The 26,350-nt window shown below is 40.4% G+C and overlaps 1 protein-coding gene across 3 annotated transcripts in view; it reads left to right on the forward strand.

Annotated features, from left to right (window-relative positions):
• The window catches only part of MEIS1 (Meis homeobox 1), a 139,871-nt gene that overhangs the window by 13,897 nt on the left and 99,624 nt on the right, over positions 1 to 26,350 (forward strand). For all 3 annotated transcript variants that reach the window (XM_028496858.1, XM_028496859.1, XM_028496860.1), the window contains exon 7: positions 14,752 to 14,863. In XM_028496858.1, coding sequence (XP_028352659.1) covers positions 14,752 to 14,863 — 112 coding nt within the window. The remainder of the gene's footprint in view (positions 1 to 14,751; positions 14,864 to 26,350) is intronic.

The raw sequence follows: 26,350 nt of genomic DNA on the forward strand, positions 1-26,350 counted from the left end.
GTAAAACAACACCGCTGTAAATCACGTAGGGCTTGGTGTCCTTACTAGTCAGGAAACATCAGGATATTGGTACCTGTTAAAAAGTTAGGGTCTAAAACATGAAATACAGACTCACAATTTGAATTGAAATAATCATTCCAAAATTTGACTTTGGGGATCCAGTAAAAGTTTGGATATTTTACTATCTTACATATTTGTGAAGAAACCTCACGTGTATGAAATCAGTTTTGAAAAATTCAAGCAGACGAATATGTGTATGTAGTGTAAAAGGTAAAAAGACTCCCTCACTGTATCCTTAATTTAATATGCCATGATTTCAGGATTATGGGAATTTGGGAAAGCTTATTGAAGTCTTAAACAGCCTCTCCAGAAAGTAGACCTATATCGGGCAATTGCTGGATTTCCCACACTTCTAAATTTGACATTTTAATAAATGGTAGAAAAGCTACCATGTGAAATAAGCGAGTATATATTCATTTAAATATTTGAAACTAGAATCCAATTTCAGTCAATTTAATGCATTCATGTGTGCAGAATTAAAACAGTTGGCAACATTTTGCTACACTCTCTCTGAACACTCTTTTTCCAAATAGCATTTCTTAATCTAGGAAATATGTTCTTGTTAAAGGAAAATACAAGAGTGCAAATCTTTTGAAACTATTTTATATTTCTGGACTTCTTGGTTCAGAATTCCTAAAACTGACTAAAACATATCAAAAAGAGTTTATTCCCTGTTGAAAAAACACTTTTTTTTTTTACATTTATTGAATTATATACCTATTGTTTATTGGTATCATGAGTACATACAGTTAAATACAAATTATAACCAGAACTAAGTCATTAACTCTTTTTAAGTCATGCAATAACCATACTCTGGCTTTTCCATGCACCACTGTATATGGCATAAACTAATGCAGGATAACTAAGTTGTGAAAATAAATTGTATATTATTTGCAATCCTCAAAAATACATTTCTCCATTGATTTATTCCCTTGATAGTCTCATGACTCCATTTACAAGTAATAGGATTTATAATCATGAGGTAAAGAACTGTGAATGTGAAATGTTATGGTTTTTTAAAAAAACTTAAATGAAATTGTATTTTTCCACAGAAGGGAAATGCTGTTACTGTTAATAAGTTTACTAAGTACTACTGTTAAAATCACTGCAACTTTTTATGAGTTTAACAAGTTTAAGCAACATTTTGTAGTCTTCTTTTTTCCCTTCATTTTGACACAATATCAAGTCTTAAATTTTACAATGGATTTAAACATACATGATTCTGACTCATTTAGAAGATAGTAGTAAGTAAATAATTAACATTTTGAGTGATATTAGAATGATTCCTTGACAACATATGCTAACTTAGAATTAATTGTTATCATGAATTCCCACTTCTATAGATTTTTCCTCACATTTTACAACACAACATGATTGCATGCTCATTATTCATTAGCTGTAAATGTCTGGGTTGTTGGTTGTTATTTAGCAAGACAGAGCTATAGCTGTTTCTTTTTCATATCACTTTTTCCCCACTGACTGGCAAGCCTCCTATGCCTGAGATTTGAACTTGAACTAGTTTGCTAGGTCTTGTTTCCCTATTTGAGTACCTTGTGGGTTACTACCCACATGTGGGTTTATTTTCCTGAGAAGATGAAAAATGTTCCTCACTTTAGAACAGGAATGAATAGAAACCAAAGTCATCAAATATTCCCAAACTGTGCTTTACAATTAGGTGAAAAACTGAAAACTGTTATTCTTGCTTGCTTTCCCCAGGGCTGTGAATACTTGATGTAAAGATTCACATCAGCCTCTTCGTGCTCTTCCCCTTAAGGCCTAAATGTTTGTTTTCAGTGACTGGATTCTTAACTGATAGTCCATATTTGGTCCCAGACCTCCATGATTTGCATTTTATTCTGCATTTGCATTCACATTATGTCCCATAGAAACTCTTTAAAGTCAAGTATGTTTATGACTATTATGAAACTCTGGAAAATGAAGTTTATAATGAAACTGACATAGTCATCAAAAGGACAATGAAGGGAGCAATTTGATGTAAACCCAGAGTTTTCTTATTCGGTCCCAGCTTGTAAAAAAGGCTTATTTCTCTTCTTTTAAAAACATTAGAAGCTGAATGAATAAGAATTTCTTTGACAATAAAACTCCTCTTAATGGCTCCATAACTATTTGGATGTGTTCTCGAATGTTAACTTAATTTGACAGACAAGCTATAATTAACTGTGACCTATAGTGTTTTCTGTAATTCAGAGACTATTCCTTAGCAATCTGAAAACTTAATTTCATACTAAATGGTGTACAATGTCTGCGGGTCTAAAGGCGTACTTCCACTATTTTTAAGAAGTGGAAATAGTTTGTGTGTCTTCTGGGCTTCAGAAAGGGAGATACTTCGGGGGTGGGGAACTAACAATTTTTACTGCGTAAAGTCCTAGCAAACTACCTAGTGCACATGGGTTCTTTTTGAATTTTTAATTTTTTCGTAGCCTTCCTTTCTATTCAGTGCAATGTTAAAATTATTCACACAAAGGAAAATAAAATCCACTGTGTGTTTCATGGGACAAAAACTCATACATGACATTTTAAGTCTAGGTATTTCATTGATCATAAAAAGCAGTACTGTACAGAGAGAGTTAAGAATTGCAGCAAATAGGTAAATTAGCTATGATGCTACAATCACAACAGAAACTTTAGCAGTAAAATTAAATTGGGCATTTTGCGTTTAGTTGGAACATTTACATTTACTTGAAAGTTCCCACCAGATCTGGGGTTCTTTTAACATCCCCTCCCCACCCCAGCTTAAGAATATTTTAGCGTTAAGAACTTTGTGATAACTCACCATTGGACATTACTTTTATTTGAAATTGTTCATTCATAAGAGACTTCGTCTCCTGAGTAAGCACCCTGCCCTTCACTCTTGAACAGTTCAGATAAACGTATTATTTATTTACAGTCTTTTGTATACATTATTTATGGGAAATATGCTATAACTCTACAGAGCATATGGAATTTATCTTTGCGAGATATGCGTCGCATCTCTGCCAAGAGTGGCATAGCCCTGAGTAGATAATAAGACTGCCCTCAGTGTACAGATAAACATCATCTCTTATAGAGTCAGTACGTGTTAGCATTTCATAATAACAGGCGCAAATGCATTTTTCCACTTTCATTTTAATTGTTTCTTGGCTCTAGCTTGTGCCAAAGAGAATCCGGAATTTCACATTTTGAATTGATCTGGGTGATTAATATATTTGAGGGGGAAAATAAGATATTGAGTAGCAGAATCATTTAACCCCTTCATTTCTTTCAGCATGCTTCCCTGTCCCTTCCTTAAGACGTTTACAGTTTTCTGAAGAATCTCGTCCATGACATTTTTAACACTGGTTGTATATTTGGTGGCTTGGCCTATTGTTTCACCTTATTGGGACGCTTTATAAGCTGTATTCAAAACACCAAGAAAAATATCAGGCTCATTGTGCCCTGTACTTCCTTGCACAAAATAATAGAGACGTGTAGACTGCGCTTGTTCTATGCATATCAAGTGTATTGTTGGTGCTCAAGTACTTTTTATTCTAATAATTATTCAAAGCCAGGAGCAATCTGCATCTGAGAGAGCATAAACATTTTTATTCTGGAGTTTGGGATTTGCAGCAACTCAATTTTATTTTCCAAATTACCCTGCCATTTCAATTAGGTGCATTGTTCTTCTCTCTACTGTTTCGACATTCTAAAGGTTTGCTTGCCACCTAAGAGAGAGCGTTGCTTGAGTATTTAATATTTATTGAGGGAATGTAAAGAACATGCCAATAGAAAAAGAGGAGAATAAAACATTAAGAAATCGATTATGGGGCTTTTCTTCACTTGTAGTATACTTCTAATACTCCAAAAACTCTATAACTGTTAAAATAATACAAAGAGCCTCAAGAATAATAGCCCTGGGTATGGAGGAAGAATGGCATTCTTATTAACTGGAATTCCTTAAAAAGTACACCAGTGGTACAACTCAGCCTCCTGCTTCTGGAATTCACAGTTGCTTTAGTTGATCTCTCAGTTAAAGGCCTTGAACTACAGAGAACTTAGCCAATCTAGGAACCAGAAACACAAATTAAATTTCGGGATCCTTTGAGAAAGGCCTCGCTAATGATTTTACCGAGATAAATAATGAAGGGAACAATCTACTCCCCACCTCCAAATTTCACACTGTGAGAGGGCTTGAAAATTCAAAAATCCTTGAGGAATGATGATACTTAGAAAATAAAATTTGATTGAAAGTATAAAAACTGGCAGCACTTCTAAAACACACACACACACACACACACAAACACACACACGCACCAGAAAATTAGAAAATACCCTGTTGCTAATTGTTAGTGGAAATCAGTGGTAAATGTAAGTTTCCGCTAGTCTTTTATCCAAAGCGTAATGCTGTAAGGTAGTAGAATAAAACATGACTGCATCTTGGCTGAATTCTTGTTGCCTTCTTGTGTCAAAATTATGGATTTTCTGGTCTGAGAGTTTAGAAGTAGAAGATTTCAGAAACACTTGAAAGAGAGTGATGAAGGGCATTGATGGTAATTTCGAGTTACACAACCTTTCATTACAGGCTGGCGGTATCCCAATAAAGTATATACACAACGCAGGCTGTGCTGTGAGGGGGTAAGTCACTTCACCTCCCCAAGCCTCAGTTTTATCATCTGTAACATGGGGATAAAGAACCCACTTTACTGAGCTGCATAAGAACTAAGTAAGAATGCACATAAAGCATTTAAAACAGTAAACCCTAAAAAGAACCTTACATAATATTTCATCTTCTTACCTGGACAGTCTGCCCAGCCTTCAACAACATGAATCTGATTTGGGGAGAGGAGATTGGGTAGTTGTTAATGGGGTGTGATTTTATAGGCCATTATATAATTGTAGAGTTTAAGCAAAATACTGTCTTCATTCCTTTTAGGAGGGGTGGCTATTATTCTGATTTCATCATAGTGTGAAAGGGGACTGGCCACTCAGATGTGTGGCCAAGATAGGACAGTGAATCACTACAGATTTGTTTTTAGGTTCAACTTCAAATAACAGTTACGTGCAGATCTTGTACTGAGTACTTTTTTCCCACATTTCTGAGTGCAAATGCTTCCTGGCTGAGGTCCAGTTGCTAACAAGATCTCGGTATCTACTTGTACTCAGGATACAATGTTTTTGGCCTTATTGGATGTTCTTTTAGCTAGGATGCTTGCCTAGAAAATGTGTGGTTTGAAGTTGTTATATATAGGACACTTCTGAGTTTATTTTATCTTAATTTGTTTGCAGAATGAGGCGCACTGAATACTGAGTTACAAATGTAAAATAAAACATTGGGAAGCAGGCAGTCTTATGAAAGGAACTTTATAACACCAGGTATGCTGGCATATAATTTACAGATTCTTCTGCCACTCCTACATAGCAGTGATAGAAAATCAGCTAAATTTCAGCGGAAAGTTCTCAGCAGATAAATGAAGAGTAAGGTTTGAATTATTTAGGTACAAATATTTGGAAATACAGTGGTGGCAGTTGGATTTGAGGTTTTTTGTTTTTGTTTTGTTTTTTTAAACATTTAACTGTGAATTATAGTTCACAGGCACAATTTCAGGAGTAAAAGCATATAGAGTCAATATAGGAGTTTATTTTTATTAATAGTATGCCAGCCATAATACAATAGCATAGGAAAGGAAAGGTTATTAGGACGTAAATTACGTACTTTTACTAAGATTCCGAGTGTAATGAGGCTTTAACTTCTCTTTTGTTCTCCACAACAAACTGCTTAGTAGAATTTGAACCTTCAGTGCACTTGAACCATCTTTAGTTCTGCATCTACTTTGCAGTTTTGAGATTTGGGTAAAACTGGTATCACCTCTTTGTAGCAGTTTCCCTTTGGGTGTAATTTTTCTTTTTCTTTGTAATTGTCTGAATGTCCCTACCCCATGTACGAATCTATATCCTCTTCTGAGACCACAGTGGGGTCACTAAGGGATGGTGTTGGCATTGATTCTCAATGACGAAAAATTGGGCAAAATGTATCAGTGCTGTGTGGATATCATAAGGAAAGCATTTGGAATATTTTGGGTGGTGTTTTATATCTGTCGTCGTTTTCCTTCGCATTGTCAATTCATGTATAATTTCCTGGATGAATTATTGCAACTCTGCAGATTAGTAATGACCCGAGAGCGTCAGAGTTGTGACCTAAAAGATATTGGGCTGTGGGAAAGTAGGATTTTAAGGAGCTTTCGGGGAGTGACCCATCGTGCTGGGCCTGAGCTTCCTAAGCTCACTACCCTCCCTTCTGCCTTGAGTATTGGGAGAATGAGGCATGGATATTTGCAGGAGAGTAGGCAAAATAGTTAAGGGCTAGGAGATTTTAAAAATGTATCTGACTGCCTCGCTGCTTTAGATTCCATCACAATGTAATTGAAAACACTAAAATCAGTTCTCTCCACGTTCTTTTGCCCTATTCCTGATGCATGTGATGGGTGCATGGCTCTGTGTATAGATGAAAGTGCACTTGCGTGTCCCCCCCATGTCTGAACCAGAGGCTTCGGTGATTCCTGGAGCTCAGACAATGACCTGATACAAAACTTTTCATTTAAAGATGAAATTACTCCTTGGAGAATTTTCACCAAAGGCAAAACACAAAAATTCTTCTCCTCCTCTCTACACGCCCCATTACACAGAGATAGAGGATTTAATGTTTGAAAAATTATCATTTTTGTAGGTTTCATTTGTGGGACGTGAGAGCTGGGAAATATAGAACTCAGTGTAACAGATGCTGTCTCTGCCTCCACAAACTGCCCACTCCTGCTATCATGCAATTGTGTGTGTGTGTGTGTGTGTAAATGTATATACATATATATGTATACATATTTAAAGCAATACATCAGAGTTGCTAAGTTGTTAAGGTTTTAGAACTCTACCTTATTTGATGCTGAGTTAGACACACTTATGCTATACGTCAAGATACCGGCTGGCACCAAGGTTGTGAGCACCATAATTAAGGGATAATTGAATAGTCCTTGAGGTGCATTTCTAGATGAAAAGTCCACAATGGCAAATATGGTGGGGCTGGACCTGTGAGAAGAGGAAGGGTGGTGTCTTGGGGAGAGCCGCAGATCCTGAGAGGGGATGCTGGATTCCCATTGTCTCACCACGAATTTACCATCTGCCCGGAGTCACCAGAATTACCCTCAGGCCTCTATTAAGCGGGGGTAATAAGCGCATTGTATCGCAGCATTAAAAGGGGGCCCAACAAGAACCCTGGCAGGCCGGCAGACTTGGCCAAGGCAGGTGGTAGAGGCGGGGACGGGGAAGGAAATGAGAAAAAGGAGAAGTGTGTGAGGGAGATAACCTTTGAAAGAGTCTGTCTCCCTGGCACGTGAAGGCCACCACCAGGGACCGCCCCAGAGCCCGACAGTCACCTCCCGAACTTTATCATCTTTCAGCAGGACCGAGGGTGGACTTAGAAAAGGTTTTGCCTCCAGACCATTCCCGAGCACGTTTCAACGTGGCCCTGATCCGCAATATGTGTGCAGGCTGCAGTCTTAATCTGTGAGCTTCTGGCGTTTAAAAACATATACAATCTTAAAAGGGAAGGGGGCAGTTTTACTGTGTTAAAACAAAGCATCCTGCTCAAACTTGTCCTGGTTAAATGAATTTTGCTTAATGATTTCCAGGGATGTTTTTGGAAATCCGTATAAAGAATTTTACGTTTTCTTGGAATTATCTGAATTTGCAGCTGGATAGTAGGTTTTGAGAGGATCAGGCTTCACTAGAGCGGGTTTTGCTAGAGCAGGACTCTAGCAAATTGAAGGTGCGATTTGGCGGCCAAGTGTGTAGAGAGCTTTCTGGTATGTTTTGGTTATCAAGCAGATGCCGGTGGGAGCCACCAAGATCTTCAGACAGGAGTTTCAGCACAGCGGACTTTAGATACTCATAAATAAAAAAATTCTCAGGATCCCCAGTTTCTCAGCTTCATGTACACACAGGTAACATGTACCCCTTTTCATAGGAGGACCTGGACCCCTTTGTCCTTACTGCTCTGTGTTTGGGTCTTTCTGGTGCCTTTTCTTCAGATGGCACCATTGGTTGAGAGACACATTGAAGAATCATACCTGCTGAAGTTATGTGCCTTTAAGGATCCTGAGAGACACTGTTTAGACAGAGGTGAGAAGTCTAGGGAGGGGGAATAATTAGATGTGGCTATGCTGGCGGTGTGGCATGGTGGCATTCGGTGAGCCCGTCGGCTCTGCCTCATGGACCAGGGCAGGTAGGTGTGTGCACATGCGTGTGAGGATGTGTGCAGATGTAGGGGTGTGAGCATGTGTACACGCACATTGGTGCGTTCCCCACGTGGACGGGGACTCCCCTGGTCTGGAGGGCCTGGGTTGTTCACTTTTAGAAGCGAGCCAGCTCTTTCAGGCCACTAGAGATCATTTACTAAAGAGGCCCTGGTGGCTTGAAAAAGTAAATGTACTTCCCCAAAGAGAAAGCCCATTGATAGGTGCAGACTGAACTTCAGATTTTGAACACTGTGATCATTTCATCAATTTCTACATAGCTGCTAGCTGACCTCTGCAGAATCAAGATCCCGAGACTCTCATTTATCCACCTTTTTTAAGTGGGACTGGTAGGGTAGAAATTTTGAAGGAAAAAAACCTCACTATTTTGGCCTGAAAAAAAACAAAAAATGATTCTGGCATCATACCGATGTGATGAAAAACCAAGTGCAATAAAACGTCAAAGTGCTTCGTAGACTGTAAAGTGATTTATAAATATTAGGTATCAAATGAAACTCGATGGGGTGGGGAGGAGCAAACCACCTGTAAAATCATGTTATTTGAAGGTGAAAATAAGATCAGTTTGCATCCCCTGAGCACACACCAGCTGGGAGATAGCCCAAGGCATGGCGAGCTGTACACGAAGCCAGCTCGGGTTAACCGTTCTTTCCAGAAGGTCCATAAACTGAATGCACCTGTATGTAGATATTTCAGGGTTGACTAGGTCAACCTACATTGTTCGTTGTTACTTTATTATTGTCCCATTAAAAGCTATAGTAGGTGCCACTTGCTGCACGCCTAGAAATCGATGTATGCTGTGTCTGCAGAGGAGTATTTTCTTAATCCTTATTTACGGATTAGGCTGTTAAGGTTACAGAGGTTGTGACTAGTCTTCAGACCATGTAAGTGGTCTAGGATGTGTCTGGCTTCAAATTTACTTTCTTTTGCCTGTGTTATCTTGCAACAGAGTATTATTATATTATATTTTTATAGTGGTGTACATTTGTGTGAATGCAAGTATGGCAGGTGTTTTTTAATTGCGCAAGTCTTTTTTAGATGTTTTATGATGTTTAATATAGGGAATCACAGTATCAGGTGACAATAGACATCCTCTATAAATCACTTGTTATTCATTTATTCATTCCCAAACATATTTGTGTCTAATGACATTTTCCTGGGATGTAGGGAATTGGGATGAAGAAGATATAGTCCAGGACTTCAGAACATTTATAGTGTAGAATTATAGACAGGCTCAACAGGTCATCACACAACAACATGAGGATGAAATGGTAGAGGTGTCCATGAGGTACTCTAAGTGCTCGGGGAGGGGAGCCTCCCTCATCCTGGGGGAAGGTTGTGCGTGTATCAGGCTAGACTTTCTGGGGTGGTGATATCTGAACTGTGACTTCATTAGCAAGTAGGAGGTAATCAGGGGCCAGGTACAGCAGAGCAGGGCATTCCAGGCAGGGGAGAAGGATGAGGAGGGCCCAGAGGGAGAAGTTGAACATATCTGCCAGAAATCACATGCTGAACACAAGGAGCAAGGAGAGGAATGGTCCCCAGAGGGTAGACTATGAAGGGCTTTGTGTACCAGGTTAAGGACCTGAAAATGTATTCTGTAGGCAGTAGGGACCAATTCATTTATTCAACAAACATTTCCTGAGTGCCAGCCAATTGTCGGGCACTGTGCTTGATAACGCAGGATGCAATGGTGAACACAACAGACACGAGCTCCTGTCCTCATGGAGCTTATATTCCAGTGAAATTGAACTCTTTTAAAGCTGGGGAGTGACTTGACTTGAACTCTTTAGTGCTGTGAGGGCCTTAACAAGAACAGTAATCACTAAGATGAAACATGAGAGAAATGGATGAGACTTGATGACTGATTGGATGGGAAGTTTGTGTGAGAGAGCGAGAGAGAAAGGTGTCATGCATGATTCTCACAGATGGTTTATACTAAGGGGTCCCCAAGCCCTGGGTCACATAGCAGGAGGTCAGCAGCGGGTGAGCGAGTGAGGCTTCCTCTGCTGCTCCATTACCCCCTGAACCATCACCCCCCACCACCACGTCCGTGGAAGAATTGTCTTCCATGAAACCGGTCCCTGGTACCAAAAAGGTTGGGGACCGCTGGTTTATACTGTGGGTGGATGTGGTTATACCCACTAGGATCAAGAACAAAAAGGGATAAGTCGCAGGTTTGGTGGGGAGACGAAGAGTTTCACTTTGGACTTGTTGAGTCCTTCGTGTGGAGATGGCTTCACAGGGAGTTGGGCATACAAGTCTAAAGCCCAGAGAGGAGGTCCAGAGACTCAAATTTCAGAGCATATGGGTGACACCTCAAATCACAGTGGTGAAAAGAATAGTCTTAAGGAAAATGTGGAAAGTGATACGAGGACTTAAAGGATGTCCAAAATTAAGGCATAAATGGAAAAAGGATTCAGGGAGGGAAGAAGAAAAAAAGTCACCAATGGATGGCTTTATTGAGGAGGAAGGATAGGTTGGAAAGTTGCAGTTTGTCTGTTAGGTTGGTGGAACGGTCACAAAGCATTGATTGAGTCCTAAGCATGCGCTATATACTGTGCTGAGCCCGAAAAGTACAAGACGGGGACAATTCTCCTCCCTCGCCCTGGAGGAGCCTGTAGTCAAGGGGGTTATTGCTTCTATTTCGCTACCAGATACCAGTACAATTGCCTTATCAATAAAATATACCACTTGATGAATTTTAGCCTATCATTATTTTTTTTTAAAAAACCCTTATTTTCAAACGTTCTTGAGTAGTGGTAGAGGAATGGGAGTGTTCAGGCTGTTGAAGAGAGAAAAAAATGGGGAAAATCACAGACTCGCTTCAAATATTTAAAATGACTGCCTTTTGGGGGCCCCAGAACTAGACAGACTATGAGTGGAAATTAAAGGGAAATTAAATTGGTTTCCATATTATGTGATATATTTATCCATTGACTAAGGACTTTCTGATGGAGTGAAACCCCTAGCTGGCTGCCTCCATTTATGACATATGAAATGATGTCTGGAGGATCTTTGGCTGTCAATGTCAAGTTAGAATGCAGACTCCATGATCTTTAAGGTCTTTCTAGCCCTGGTTTTTCCATCTAGCCCTGTGAACATCTCCTAGAGAAATGTTCTCAAACTTTCAAAGAATCACATACTCCTTTGAGAATCCCGTGAAAAGTTATGGACACTATCCCCAGGAGGGAAAAATGCAAGTAGGTACATAACACAATTATTGTTAATGCAAGACCCCCAGCTGAGGTCTTCTATAGGAGGTCCATGGACTTCAGGTTAGGACCTCTTGTCTTAATGGATTTCTAATAGATGAAAACATAGACTTTGCTTACTCTGAAATTACGTACATTGAAGAAAAGGGCTCTTTGGGACCTAATTTAGAACCATGACTGAGATTTGCTATACATCTAAGGCAATGCATCATTGATTTCATTCTGTCAACCTTACTTTACAAGTGGCCCCAAGCAACTCACAACTTCACAGATATATGTCCATAATCAAATGCACATATTTTATTTAAAAAATAGTAACGGTGTCGTTTTGGTGTAACTGCATATAGTCACAGAGATATGTTATCGTAACTGAGATTCTCTGGTAGGTGGATTTGGGAGGAGTTCTTTCTGATTAGAGCTGTCTTACATATTTGTACTAGAACAGTTCATGAGCTATTTCTGATACTTGGACTTTAATCACGCTTAATGAACTGAACTAAGCATAATTCTTGTTCTGTTTTGGTAACCTTGTGGATTTCTCCTAACGCTCAGTTTTGTATGACTACAGTGTTCTTGAAATGCTAATACCCCAAATGCTAATTCAAGGGAGGGCCACAAAAGTTAGATTTCATTTCAGAGAAGTGCATTCAGTATCGCAGGCCTTTCTGGAAGAGCAAGGCTGTGAGAAGAATGATATTAGGTGGAAAAGATTGGCTCCTACCTTTGGCGAGCAAACAAATTTAAACATATAGGTTGCACAAAATTTGGATAAACTGAGGTGGAATCCAACATTTCTTGCATGAATGCCTGTATAATGTGGCGATAGCTGTGAGAAAAGAGGAGCCCGGCATCTAAGACCCAACACAATGAAAATGCAATGAATCGGAATGCCTCACAGATCATAGCGGAATCAGAATTTCCAGCAAGGAAAATCTTTTCATGGTGAATTAAGTGGTGGATGAAGAAAAATGGTGATGAAAAAAGGTAGGCGCAGATCACAAACACTGGGCTCAGGGCTCAGGGCTGAAGATTTAAGAACCTTAGCTAAAGCTATGCAGAATAGAATGTGGAAAATTGAATTTACTAAACAATTAAGCATTGAATTAATCTACATCCTGCACAGTAGAAAAGTGGGGGAGGGAGCAGGGCAGAGCTGAATAAATCAGTGGAGCTCATTAAAAGATAGTGAATATATCAGGTCTGTTGTAGCATAAAGGAGGACAGTTTCCTGTGTAACATGGAACCAATCTTTGGTTCGAAGTCACCTTTCTGGAGTCCCAGTCTTAATCAGATTAACAGACATGCTTCTGATGAGGTTAGTCTGTTGGTCTGTATTTCAGCTTGTTATCGCTAGCTTTTCTATTAATTACAAGTCAGATCACCAGTCCACAATAGTAGTGAGGGACAACATAAATAAAATGAGAGGGCCCAGGAGATGTCACTCGCAGGATCTCATGCATCCTGAAACTCCCACGGGTTCCTGCAGCCTCCCACATGCCTTGCCAGTCTTTTGTTCAATTACAGTTAATGCAATAGTTTGCCATTTTCTCCTTCTAATTATATTTTCAAGTGGGATTTGTAGCACATAGAAAAACATCCTTTTACATGTCGAGGCACCGGGGTTTTGTGCCTGGCATTGTCTGTCCCCTGGGTGCTGTACCATTCTTTCTGCAGAGCTCTGAATAAACAAGTCCCCCTTTTAGAGCTGCAGTTGTACAAACTGAAAATTTATGCATTAACTGTTTGCATTCTGAGCATGTGTTCCAGATTGCGTCTTACAGCATTCTTTTGGCATGCTGCAGAATGCGTGTTTGTCAGAAGCACTTCTTTCACAGCTCACATATCTTTCAATCACAGAATCAGCGGATCAATTAGCACTGTTTTTCAGAATATGCATAAATGGTTGAATCAAACACACAAGTGGTGCGTATCTTTCTGTGACTTTATTTCATTTTTTGGGCTGCGGTCATCGTTTGGCCAAGATTACAGAGCAGGTGGCAGGCAAACATCCTTTTCAGGAACAGTGAACCTCTTCCTTTGATTCTTATATAGCACGACTCTTAGATGGGATCTTTACTTTTCTCTCCCTGGGTGTCTGAAACATTTTGATCTGCTCAGTTCTTCTTATCTTCTCTGGGATATGGAAATACTTTTCAAGAAATAAGCAAAGAGTCTTTGGTTTTGCTAGGCGTATTTAAAATGTTGGGAGGGTCAGTAACTTCACTACTGCACAGTCAGGAACCATGACATTCAATGACCGAAATGATGTAGACATATTTTACATACAAGATCATCGTGCTGTCCCGCTGGTAATCTTGAAGACAAATATCCCTTCCTAGCCAAGAATCAGCTTTCTACTCTGCATCATCCCTACTGTGCAGGATGACCAGTGACTCATAAGGCTGTTTTTGAAAGCTAGCACTAAAAGCTAATTAAAATCTTTTCTGGTGATAAAGGGAGATTTGGGAGAAGAGTCGCCATGATTGTTTTCCCCAAGAATTTAATTTACAGCCAGTTTTTTCCTATCTGAATGATACTTTCAAATGCACCCAGTGATAAGAAGCAACATCTGTTTTCCCTTCAATAGTACAAGAAGGCTCGGCATGGGGCTGAGTGTACACAGTCCATGTGAATCTATTGTTACTCTCATTTCTTTTTGTCCCTGTGCCTGGTCCATTTGCCATGTACCATCCGGCAAACAGCTGACACATCCTAGCTATTATGGACCCCGACCTAATTGTGAGGTCTTAAAAGCTCTGCCATGTTTGCCTTCTAGGATGAATCAGAAGCCTCTACACACCGCAGTGTTACAGACCACCACTCTCATTTTGCACTTTTAGAGTAGCAGACTGTTGTGCCAGAGGGTTGCTTGACATTAGAAATACAGTCGGAAAGAAGTGGCAGCAGTTTCCCCCCTCCCCCCTTCTTTGCCTGGAATGTTTGTGTTTTCCTTAGTGATAAAGCATGCAATTACTTACGGAATAACTATTGGTAGACATTATTTTAGCTTCGAAGCGGAAATTGGCAAATGTTAGATGCTCCAGTGGAGCTCTGAGCTGGCGCCATTAGTGAAGGGGGACGGGAAAGATGACGTGGTTGTCCATTCCAGCCCTCCACCACTTTGTCACTATGAGAGGGGACCCTGCCGGGACCGCGTTAACAGACCACTCTATTCAGATGTCTGCTTTGTGCCCTCACAGCCCTCTTGGAACAGAGATCACGATGACACGGCATCTACCCGCTCAGGAGGAACCCCGGGCCCTTCCAGCGGGGGCCACACATCACACAGTGGGGATAACAGCAGTGAGCAAGGTAGGGGAGCTGTTCTTGTTCGTGTCATTTTTCAGGGTTGAAAAATTAGAAATGTCTGGTGAGCGACTCTTTATACAGTTTTTCCTAGAACATAAACCCCATGTAATATGAGAACCGGCTCATCTTATTTTATTCCTCTCGACCCCCTTCTTCTTTCTCTGCCAGACCAGCTGCCTAGCTGCCTGTCTCCTGGCCACCTCCATAAAACAGGGTCAGTGAATGGACTGAGAGTAGAGAAGTAGAATGTGTGGAAATAGTATGCCACTACTACTCTGCTCTACAAATAAAAAAAGTGTTATTATTACTTACCCTTAGAGGCTTTTCAAGAGATCATGAAGAAACACCCACTAGGATTCCAACTGAACAATGTCTTAAGGTGCCTAGAAGGCAGTGGGCCTTTTAGAAACCCATGCCGGGCTTCCCTCTTCACTGGGTTGAAGCCATTTTTCTGGATTTACTTATCTGAATCTCTTAAGTGCTTGGCTTCGTGGCAAAGTCAGACTAAAGGGAATTAGGATGAAATGGAAAAAGAGTCCAGATCAATTTCATTTGTGTGGTTCTTGGAATGCACATACCTGTATGTGTATTTGGGTGTCCATGGATGTGCATGTCTGACTATTACAGGTAGGAGATAAAGTTTAAACATAAAGTTAAGCTTCAGCAATAAGGTGAATGAGGATTTAGATGTCTTGTACTGCTTTTGATGAGAGCTACTGCAGGGTATTTTGGGTTCAATTCATGCAACCAAAGAGAGTATTCTCTCTCTGAATATAAAAAGATGGCTTTATTGAAGTTGACTGAGCCCACAGTAGGTACATACTTTAAAATCCGGTTTTATGATCATGTTTCACGGGAGTGCTGTTTCCCAACAAAAGAATTTTGTTTTCTAACCGAACTGGGCTATACCAATTAAAATTGCAAAGTCTACGATGAAATTGAACACGATTAATTTGACAACAGAAACAGAAAAGTTCTTTTTTGGGGGGAGGGGTGGCGGACGTATGCTATTTGGACTGGGAATAACTTTTACACATAGAATTTTAAGCATTTGAGATATTTTATTGTTCAGAGAAAAGTTGCTGATTTCATCACAACTGTAAGTCTAGCAAAAATGGAGCCTGGAAGAGTAAACTGGTTCAGAGCTGAGACAGAAACTGGTAACCTCTGACCTCTGCCTTTTACTGGAAAACGATATGCAGCATAAATCCACGGGGCCTATTTCCTTTCAAGTGTGCGTATGTATATGTTATGGTGTTGCTCTTCACAGCACTATAGTTAAGATGAGGTCAGCATTTCCATATAAAGCCCTACTTTCAGAATTCAGCTTGCACCAAGAGTTTTCAGAAAGGTGTAAATGGACTCTCAATTCTTTTTCCTGTACTCCACAGAGTTGCTACATGGGGTCATAGCCTAGTGTTTTGTTTGTTTGTTTGTTTTTCATGTCTTGCTTTTTAAGACTGCCATCAGGAGGGTAGTTTGGCTGCTACTTTGAAGGCTTGTAAACTGCTGAAATGCAGTTGTTTAAAATGGAAACATGAGTTTTCTTAAACATCATCTGATAAAAGGACTTTCAGAGGGCAAATGCCCCACCCCAGTTCTTCCCCTCTGACCTGTCAGGACAAGGAATCAGGAATTTCTCAGGTTCCTTTCTCCTTCAACACGTGTTCTCTAAAGGCCAGTTTAATAGTGAACGTGACTGTAAGCCGTATACCCTTCACATTACCAGAGTTTTCCACTTACATCGTTCCTCTTTCTGTTTTTTCATATAAGACCACCACCTCATTTTTCTTTTCAAAGCATTTTCATATAAATAGTCTCATTGGAAATGACCTCAGTTGAACCTGCCTAAGACAACTCTGGTGGCGGATAAAACAGGTCTGGCCCCATTTGACAGAGGAGGGACAGAAGCTGTGGATGAGCTGAGCGATTTGTTGAAGCCCTGGTACAGCATCAGGCCTAAAATTTCAGTTTCCTGATTATTTATATAAGATTCTCCTCGTCATGCCCTCTTTCCATCAGAGAAGGAAAGTCACTTACTGCCATGGTGATCATGGGGAAGATTTCAGTGCTGATTGCCCCCCAATGGCTCCCCACCAGCTGGACCACAGAGGTAGTGGGGGGGTCACACCTTCCATCCCCCCTGCTGCTCCCTGCACTGCCCTCTCCTGGGCAGTGCGATTTATTCCCTGCTAAACGCAGAGTGATGCCTGGAAGTGTTGCTGCAACAACTTTGGTGCATTTCCATGCCAACCACAACCCTTCTCAACTCCTTTTTTCATCCCTGGGACCTGTGGAGCTGGGTCTTTGTGCAGCCTTCGGATTAGCTGTGCACAGTGGCTTTTCCGTGTTCTCCTGTCTGCCTTTTCTGGCAGGCATGGATGTGTAAGCCGTGCCAGCATTTGGCCTGTAGTGCATGTCCTAAATAGTTATTTACACAGTTTGAGTCCATTTTAGTCAACTGGGTAAATAACAGCCCTCTTCAAAAGATTTATAAATCCATAAAAATGTCTTTATACATATCCAATAGACAGAAATAACTCAATCTGTCAAGAACATATCCAAAGAGGTGTTTCCCTCACAGATGGGAGTAATACATATTTTAAAACTTTCTCTACTGTATTATTTGTACTGCATTTCTTTTTTCCTCATTCCTTTTCAATGTTTGCCACTTCATTATGGCGCCCAGGGTACAAAAAAAAGAAATCCCCTAGGCTTTGGTCCTCTGTTAAATAACCTTGTCTGTGGTACAAGGTAGGCATGTAAGAGGCTCTGTCCTGTTCTTTTGGACTTTCAAAGTAAAGCAAAGAAAATCGGTCATCCAGGAGATTTGTAATGTTCTGACAGATTTTAAAATACAGTAACAGTTCCTAGTTAAGAGTTCCAGCAATTTGGGGGATTTTTGAGCGCCTGACGATTTGCCAAATGAGTGGCTCTTGCGGTTGATAGAGTAGTTTTAGTCCACATTTTTACCTAAGCATAAAAAAATAAAGTACAAAATCCAACCCTGAGCATTCTGAAGAGAATATATGTGAAGTATGTAATCAGAAAATGTGAAAGATATTATTATTATTCAGGGATTTGATGTTTATTCATGAGTTACATAATATATCTCTCCCCCAACTCAAATTATTTATCACGGCAACTCTTCTTATGGCATCTGCATTCATTTCCTATTAACACTGTGGCCCCCTGCAGGAGGAAATCGATTCTTTAATAGCAAAGCGCCTTTAAATGGACATTTAAAAGGAAGGCCTAACATCTGTGTTTGGTTGGGGATTCTGCTGCCGCGGCTGGGACATTGATTTTGTCTACTTTTTAACTTCCTCAAAAGCTCTTCCAAAGATATGAGATTGGATTCTTATTTTCTCACTGTCAATGATTTGCTATTTTCCCATTTCAGAAGAGAGAAAAGTAAAGCTCAGAAATATTGAAGTGAGCCACCGTGAGAGTCACCTCCGGATCTCGGTCTCTTGCCTTTGTAACTACTTTAGGGTGGGGTGTTTTCAGGACCCCCAAGCAGAGTCTCATAAGATGAGGTGCACATTGGCAGATACTGTTCTCTTTCATGTGTCTTTTTTATCCTACTGTGTGTGGCTGCCCCACTGACCATAATTAGGGTCTATTCTAGGAAGCGTGTGGTGACAGGGAGAACACCAAGCAAATCTGCTTCCTTTCCCCACCGGATTGTACACCCCCGCAGGAGGGCCGCCGCAGACACTGTATAACCCATAAGCAGCCTTAGCTGTGCTTGACCACATTTTGAGTTGGGGCACGTCTCCGTTTTGGGTTGAAAGTCAAGAGAGACGAATACATTGATAGTAATAAAATAATAAAATAACGCATTACGGCCTGTCAGTCAGTGTAGGTGTTTCATCCCTCACTTTGTAGAGGAGGTCACGGAGGTTCAGAGAGGCTGAGAGACTTACCCAAAGTCACATACTAGTTGGTGGTACAGTAGGACTTGAACCCATACCGTCTGACTCCAAAGCCCCATCTCCTATTTGATGTGATACTGGAGTGTGACTAAGAATGGGAAACAGATCATTCGAGGGCCATTCTTTCTCTTATCAATTCAGGGACTCTTCCCCCAGTGTCTACACTGGGCCTGGCACTCCGCTCTGTAACAGTGACAGAGCTGTGAATAAAACAGAATCAGCATTAGCCTCAAGGGGGTTCTACTCTGCCGGGGACTGAGAATCCAGTTTTGTGTGCTGAGTAGAATGATGATCGAGCTATTTAGAGAGGAGCAGGATGATTGATATGATTAATTTGTGTTATGTATTAAGAGCTTCTACCATTTCACGCATTCTAAAATTTATTAAATTGAGAAGAGGAGCCCTACAAAACAAGACATTTCTCTTGCAGAACGTTTCCATCTTGTTTTCCTCTTCTGTGAGGATAAAGAAAAAGTCTTATTTCTACATAGAAATTTGATGTGAAACATTTCAGCCCTAAAGGACTTCACTGGTCTCTAGAACTTGTTTTTTTTTTTTTTTTTTTCTTCTGTTTTTTTGTTTTTGCGGTATGCGGGCCTCTCACTGTTGTGGCCTCTCCCGTTGCGAAGCACAGGCTCCGGACGCGCAGGCTCAGCGGCCATGGCTCACAGGCCTAGCCGCTCCGCGGCATGTGGGGGCACGAACCCGTGTCCCCTGCATTGGCAGGCAGACTCTCAACCACTGCGCCACCAGGGAAGCCCTCTAGAACTTCTAAAACGCACTTATGAACTTCTTTGGGGGCCAGGAGTCAGATCAGCAATAGTATCTTTGCTCCCACTAAAAAAAAAAAAAAAAAAGCAAAACCAGCATGTTTCTGTAAAGAGGAACAATTGAAAAGCATTGCTATTTCTTTATAATAAAATGTATCAGTAGTGGCCAGGTGCCTCCCACTGTCCCCTCCCCTCCACGCCAGCTTTTGTAGGAGTTCAGGCAACCTATAGGCAGAAGGCAATTCCGTTTATTATTGAAGGGAATCTCGAGGCAGTCGTTTCAAACCTGTGGAGCCAGCAGGCAGAGCTGGGTGAGAGGGAGAGGAGTGTGAGGCAGGGAGAGGGAGGTAGGGAAGGGCCACATTTTGTTCCAGATGACTAAGCAACGATTTATATACCCGCTCGTCTTTTTACATGAAGAAGAAAAGTAATAACAGCCCAAACCCAGGCATTTGAAACAGTCAGCTGTCTGATGAATAATGGGATAGGTGGGAAGGAGCTCTCTGATTGGATGTCTTAATGAGCAATTTCGCACAGAGTTTGGGCTGCTGTTCCCCTTGACCTTTGCCCTTTATTGACCAAACTGACACTTCATTTTTCACATACTTCCAATTATGTCTCGGCTTAAGTGTTGCCCTCCCTCCTTTATTTCTTTCCTATGGACAACTTGAGAGTAGTTGAGGCCACAGAAGATATTTTAATTTGAAAAACTACCGTAACAACTCAGGTTTAGGATACAATCTGTAATCCTCAGTTTTTCAGATGAAGACACAAAGTGAATACTGCTTGTTTTGAAACAGTTTTCTTTCTTTTTTTTTTTTTAATCTCAACTTCTTTTAAAAACAAAATGTTTATAATAACCTCAGAACCCTGAAAAGGAAGAAACATGTTTAAAAAGTAGGTTTTTTTGTTTTTTTTTTTTTTTTTTTCATTTCATTTGTCTGTTGGTCAGAGTGACTTGAATGATTTTCTATTTGTTCACACTTACCTCTTAAGCCTTGTTCTTCTCCGGGAACTTCTTATATTTCAATGGCACTAGAATGCATATTGAAAAATATGCTTCGGTGAGAAGAGAAAAGTAAAATATAATTGTGACCACAGGCCTTAGCCCTTGGGCCACTGCAGCCCTGTGTGGTACTTGAGTTACATTTAATGTTGTATTCAAATTAAAGTGTGGTCTTTGCTTACAGTGGCAGGCAGAATAGGAAAATGATTTCCTGATGGGAAAAGTCAGGTGTAAAAAAGAAAGGGGAAGTCATTACATGCTGCAAATCCATGTTATCCAAAGGTCCATATTATTAACTTATCAAACATGTTGAATTAGATGTATGGACAGAGAATTGTTTTCCCAAGAACACCCCATACTCTAGTCACCTTACCTTTTATTGACTCATTAAACGTGAGTAACCGTTTTCTGTTCTCCATTTGCTTGACTTCTAGCATCATGAAAGCAGATCGTCTTAAAACAAAGAAAAATAACTTCATCATCTAAAAGTCATAACTGTTTATTTAGGGGCATGAACTTGGCCATGAGTGTTTTCACAGAAAGTGCGTCTTCTCACTATCAGGCAACATCAGTAGTAAACCTGGTCATTGCTTTTCATCTTAAACAACTGAAAAATTCATTGGAAATTATTTACTCCCAAATAGATTTCCCTCTAACACAGAAGTATTTGTCTCAAGTAGATGAAGTGTTACCTACTTTATTATGTAGCCCTCTGGCATATCCATCGCATATTTTTACTATAATATGGTAATAAAAGAATGTAAAAGGCAGACAAAGGTTCTATCTTTCTCTGTAAGGTGACCTCTGTTACCAAGTAACTGCTTTACTTATGAGCTTATTAAAAACTCCAAAAATGAGCTTTTCGTACTTCACAGGCATTGATGTGAAAATGAGCTGTCCTGTGAGTAGTTTTCTTGATCATTTTTAGAACAATTGATTAGCCAAAGAGCTCCTGTCATTAGTTGACATTGACTGATAGCAATTTGTCACAAGCTCTGAAGGTCAGCTAGACAGTTGGCGTTTCAGCCTGCCTTTGATTGACCTTTACAGAGTCCATCCTCATGTGACTGGGTTTGAATGGGTCTGACCCTCGATTGGAAAAGACAGGGTATTAGTCAGCGGATCATTTCGTATATTTTCTGTTGATTGCTCATTTTTATTTATGTGTGAACTCAAGGTCTGGATAGCTTATCAAATTTTGTACTCTAGTTTTTGAAACTTAAGAGGTGTGCTATTTGTTACGTATGGCCTTAAAACCACAATTCTGTTTTCCCTCTGGTTTGCAATGTTACGGTGGACTTGGTATGTGATGTAGACTTTGCTGCCGACGCTTGCCGTTGTCACCTGTGCAGATACTGGGGTTTTGTTGCCTGTGATGGACTGGAATTTTGTTCTTGTTGTGATTGTTTCTTAAGAGATACCAACTCCAGTGTGGCTTGTAGGACTTCTGAAATTATACACCAGTTCTTTGACTTTCCTAGAATTAATGACATCGGTCTCTCAAGAATCCCGTGATAGTTTAAAAACTGAGTGGTAAAGAATTCTGTGAATAACGATGTTATGTCAATTCATCAGGAAGTCCTACAGTCAGAAGGTATGAAAACTTTTTATAAAGGTATCTTCTCTTCAGTTTCACTCAGTCTGCTGTAAATTAGAGAAAGGTTTTCTGGCTCTAACAACATTGGCGTTTCACCGAGAGTGGGATATATTTTCTATTGTAGTGGACCCGGAAGTTATGATTCATAATGCTTATTAGTTCTTTCTTTCCAAAACTGTTAAGTATTTTTCAAAAGCACATCTCGTGTGGAAGAATATATTCCACACTCGTATTAATAACATGCATTTTACTGCCTTATGTAAATAATAAAAATGGTGACCTGAGCTTTAAAAACCCAGATCCTACTGTGTAAATATTTAATTCAGTTTCCAAATAAGGCCTTTCTTTTCTCTTATTCTCTCTCACCTTCCCTTCTTCTCTTGATTCTGCATTGGGTTTTAAACTGTAAGCAATAACTTGTTTTTCAGGTCCATCCTCCTAGGCATTCCAGGGCCACCGCACAGCTGAAACATGTGTTTCAGTTTCTACCCAAGAAAATAAACCAGGAGAGAATCCATCGTCCCCAGTGGTGGATTCTTCACAGGGTGTCATTCTTGGCAAGGCAGAAGTGAGGAAGTTAATTTTAGGGAAACATCCATTTAATACAGCCCAAGGAGATAAGAAGAGTTTAGAATTATAATCACTTCTGCAGATGAGCCAAAATATGATCACAAGTTGTAGTTAAGGAGGGAAATATAAATTTATGCATTCTAGTCAAGTCATCAAAAATGGATTAAGCACTTACTGTGTGGAAGGTGTGCTGTGCGAGGCTATAAAAATGAGTAGGTCATAATATTTGCCCTCAGGAAGTTCGTGTGTGCTCCCAAGAGCATCAAGCATATGCAAGTGAAATATTTGCGAAATGCTGAATATTCTTAGGGAGCTGTGAGTGTGTTTATTTCACAACACACCAATGACCCAGACACAGTGAACTCTGTGGTCAAGGCTGTTGACTGAAACACAAAGTGGGTAGGATTTGGCCTGACTTGCAGAGGGACACCTCTACCTTGGTCCTCTGACTGCCATATAAGTTCAGCATCTCTGGGCCCTATGAGGCCACTCTAGGGAACTTGGTTCAGTTTTCCCGTGTGGCCACCCGGGGCCTTTGCTGTTTGAACTAGTGGGGTCATCATTGCTTTCTCCACCTTTAGTCATGTGGCTGCTGACTCATACTGGTCTTCTTCAGGGAACCTTGACATTTTCTGGGGGGAGGGGACCCCTTTGGCAATTTGGTAAAGTCAATGGATACCTAGAGTAATATTTTTATTAACACACAAAATAAAATACATAAGATTATAAGGGAAACTAATTATATTGAAATCCAGTTATCAAAATATTTTATTTTTATTTTTAAAAATAAATTTATTTATTTATTTATTTATGGCTGCCTTGGGTCTTCGTTGCTGCGCGCGGGTTTTCTCTAGTTGCAGTGAGCGCGGGCTACTCTTCGTTGAGGTGTGAGGGCTTCTCATTGCGGTGGCTTCTGTCGTTGTGGAGCACGGGCTCTAGGCACGCAGGCTTCAGTAGTTGTGGCGCGCAGGCTCAGTAGTTGTGGCTCACGGGCTCTAGCGCTCAGGCTCAGTAGTTGTGGTGCATGGGCTTAGTTGCTCTGTGGCATGTGGGATCTTCCTGGACCAGGGATCGAGCACAAGTCCCCTGCATTGGCAGGCGGATTCTTAACCACTGCGCCACCAGGGAAGTCCTAACAAAGTATTTAAAAAAAAAATTGTAATATAGTGATATAAGTGCCTCGTTTTAATATGCATTAAATAACAAGGTCTAGCAATAATTCTATTGTCTACCATGTTTTTGAAATAGTGATGAATATAAATGGTCTCTTAAGATATTTGTATTATGTGAATATGATTTCCATGGGTGACAAAGTCACAGGTCCTACTAATAGTTCTGTGGTTTGTTACTTACCTAGATACACACTTGAAGTAAATGCTAATTGCAGTTAGAGGTTAATGAGAATAAAATATCAATTTTTTTTTCCCTTTCAAGTACTTGGATCTTATAAATTCTAACGATGGATCCCCTTGTAGGGGGAGGGTCTATGTAGTCCAGGTTAAAAACTTCTAAACTAATTTGTGTCACCTGCAGGAAGTATTCTGTGAACCCCCAGATTGGAGGAAGTGATCCTCTTCTATGTTGTCAGGGTGTCCTGTGTTTTATCATTTCTCATATATTGAAATGAGCCATTCATGCATCAGCCTCCTCAGGATGCCCCCTGGGAAGGGACTACGTCTTCTTCATCTTTAACTCTCCTGTGCCCAGCATAGTTATGACACATGGCCACTGATGGATAATTATTTATTGAAGAGGGTTGGGAACCCTCTCATGCTTTCAAACTGTGATTACACTACATTCCCTCAGGACTGATTTCTTTTGGGTGCCAGATGGCTAATCTCACATGGTAATCTCTGTCAAAATGTAAATAGATGACGTAGGTCTTGTCTGTTCCCACCCGCAGAAAGGCGTTTTAACGGGGACACTCAAGGAAAGATTCCACAGGTAGCTCTTTCAGAAGTTGGTGGTTGATGGGTTTGGGGATGTACCTTAAATCACAGCCTCCACATAGTTGCTGGTTCTGCCTACTCCTACACTTGAGTGCCAACCTCTGGCCCTGAATGGGCTTCCAGTAGAGGATGGGTGGGGACTGGCTACAGCATTTCAGTATCTTTTGAGGGATCTTAGGGTAGAGGTTAAGGATGAATTACAGGAGTAACTGGGCCACCCTGGGAGGATGCTTTTATGTCCTGTGCTGTTCCCAGCAGCAGACATGATTCCATCCCCTGGGATGTGATATTTAGCTCTGCTCCTGAATTTATCTCTCTCCCTCATGACTGCTAGCACTAATTAAGGATAGTGGTGGAGGTTTTGGCTGTTGGCCTAGCAAAAACTAACCCAAACAGTAAATTTATGCCAAGCGTTTTCCTTAAAAAGAGGTGGGCGTTGTCTACCTCTTACACTGATTGGTCCCAGAAGTGTAGTTGATAAGTTGGGTTTTGCCCAAGTGTCTGGCTTTGTGGATTAGTTCAGTCTTGCAGGTAATTTTCCGTAATTACTTAACCTAAAAGCATTCTGTTTGATTAGTACAATTAGCTTTAGCTTTCCCCCATTTACCGATATCAACCCGTATGCATTGCTAGACGAAGCTTATTTTATTTCCTAACAAAGAATGGAAGAGGTAGAGCTTCCTTCTACTTATTCCCATATCAGGAGAAAAAGAGAACATGACCTTACCTAGAAAATCTTAAATTTTTCTTCAAAATCGTATATTTTTAAGAAAGGGGGAATTGAAGAGTGAATGCAGAAAACATTGAATTTGCCAGTAGGCTTGTGGCTAGATTATTAACATTTAATCAGTTCTCTCTCTTTAAACATTTCCTTTGTTTTAGTTTGAGTCTTTCCTTGAGTGCGCCTATTACAATGCACCTGTGAGAGCAGGACAGTTAGCACCTTGTGCCTTGTGCCCTTTTGTACTTTGATACCTGAGGAGAAAAAGGATATATCTTAATTTTACATATTTTCCTTTCCTTTCTATGAAAGGATTTAAGGAAATTCGCAAAAGTATACAACAGGATTCAAATGAAGTAGATGAAGATATCAGAATGAAAGGAAAATAAATGAGAAGTCAATCTTAAGGGTAGTAAGGAACAATATGAATTATAGGATCATGTCCAGTTGCTAGAAGTAGGCAGTTAATTTGGCTCTGAGCTTCCTAGCAGCCAAAATGAAGAGTGAAATATAATTAGTTGCAAGATTTAGAGCATCCATGGAAGTGTTGCTCAGAAGAATCCCTTTGACAGGCATTAGGACCCACACGTGCTCACCCAGGAAATCCAGTGAGATGGCATAGGCTGACACCCTAACAATACCTGTAGGGCTCCTCTACATTCCCCTCAGCTCCTAGCACAGTGCTGCAAATAGAGTAAGTACCTGAAACATATTTGATTGATTTGTTCGGATGTCTGGATTTATATTCAGCCCATTCGCACTTTCACTTCTTGATATCTAAGCTTGTCTTGATTTCCGTAGTCGAAACAGATGACAGCCTGTCTTCATAGGAGCCACAGTGCTGATCATTTCGCGATGCCATGAGACCTTTTCCCACTATTTTTTTTTTTTTTTTTTTTTTTTTTTTTGCGCGGTACGCGGGCCTCTCACTGCTGTGGC

The sequence above is a fragment of the Physeter macrocephalus genome, chromosome 12, assembly GCF_002837175.3.
Source record: "Physeter macrocephalus isolate SW-GA chromosome 12, ASM283717v5, whole genome shotgun sequence".
In the NCBI taxonomy this organism is placed as follows: domain Eukaryota; kingdom Metazoa; phylum Chordata; class Mammalia; order Artiodactyla; family Physeteridae; genus Physeter; species Physeter macrocephalus.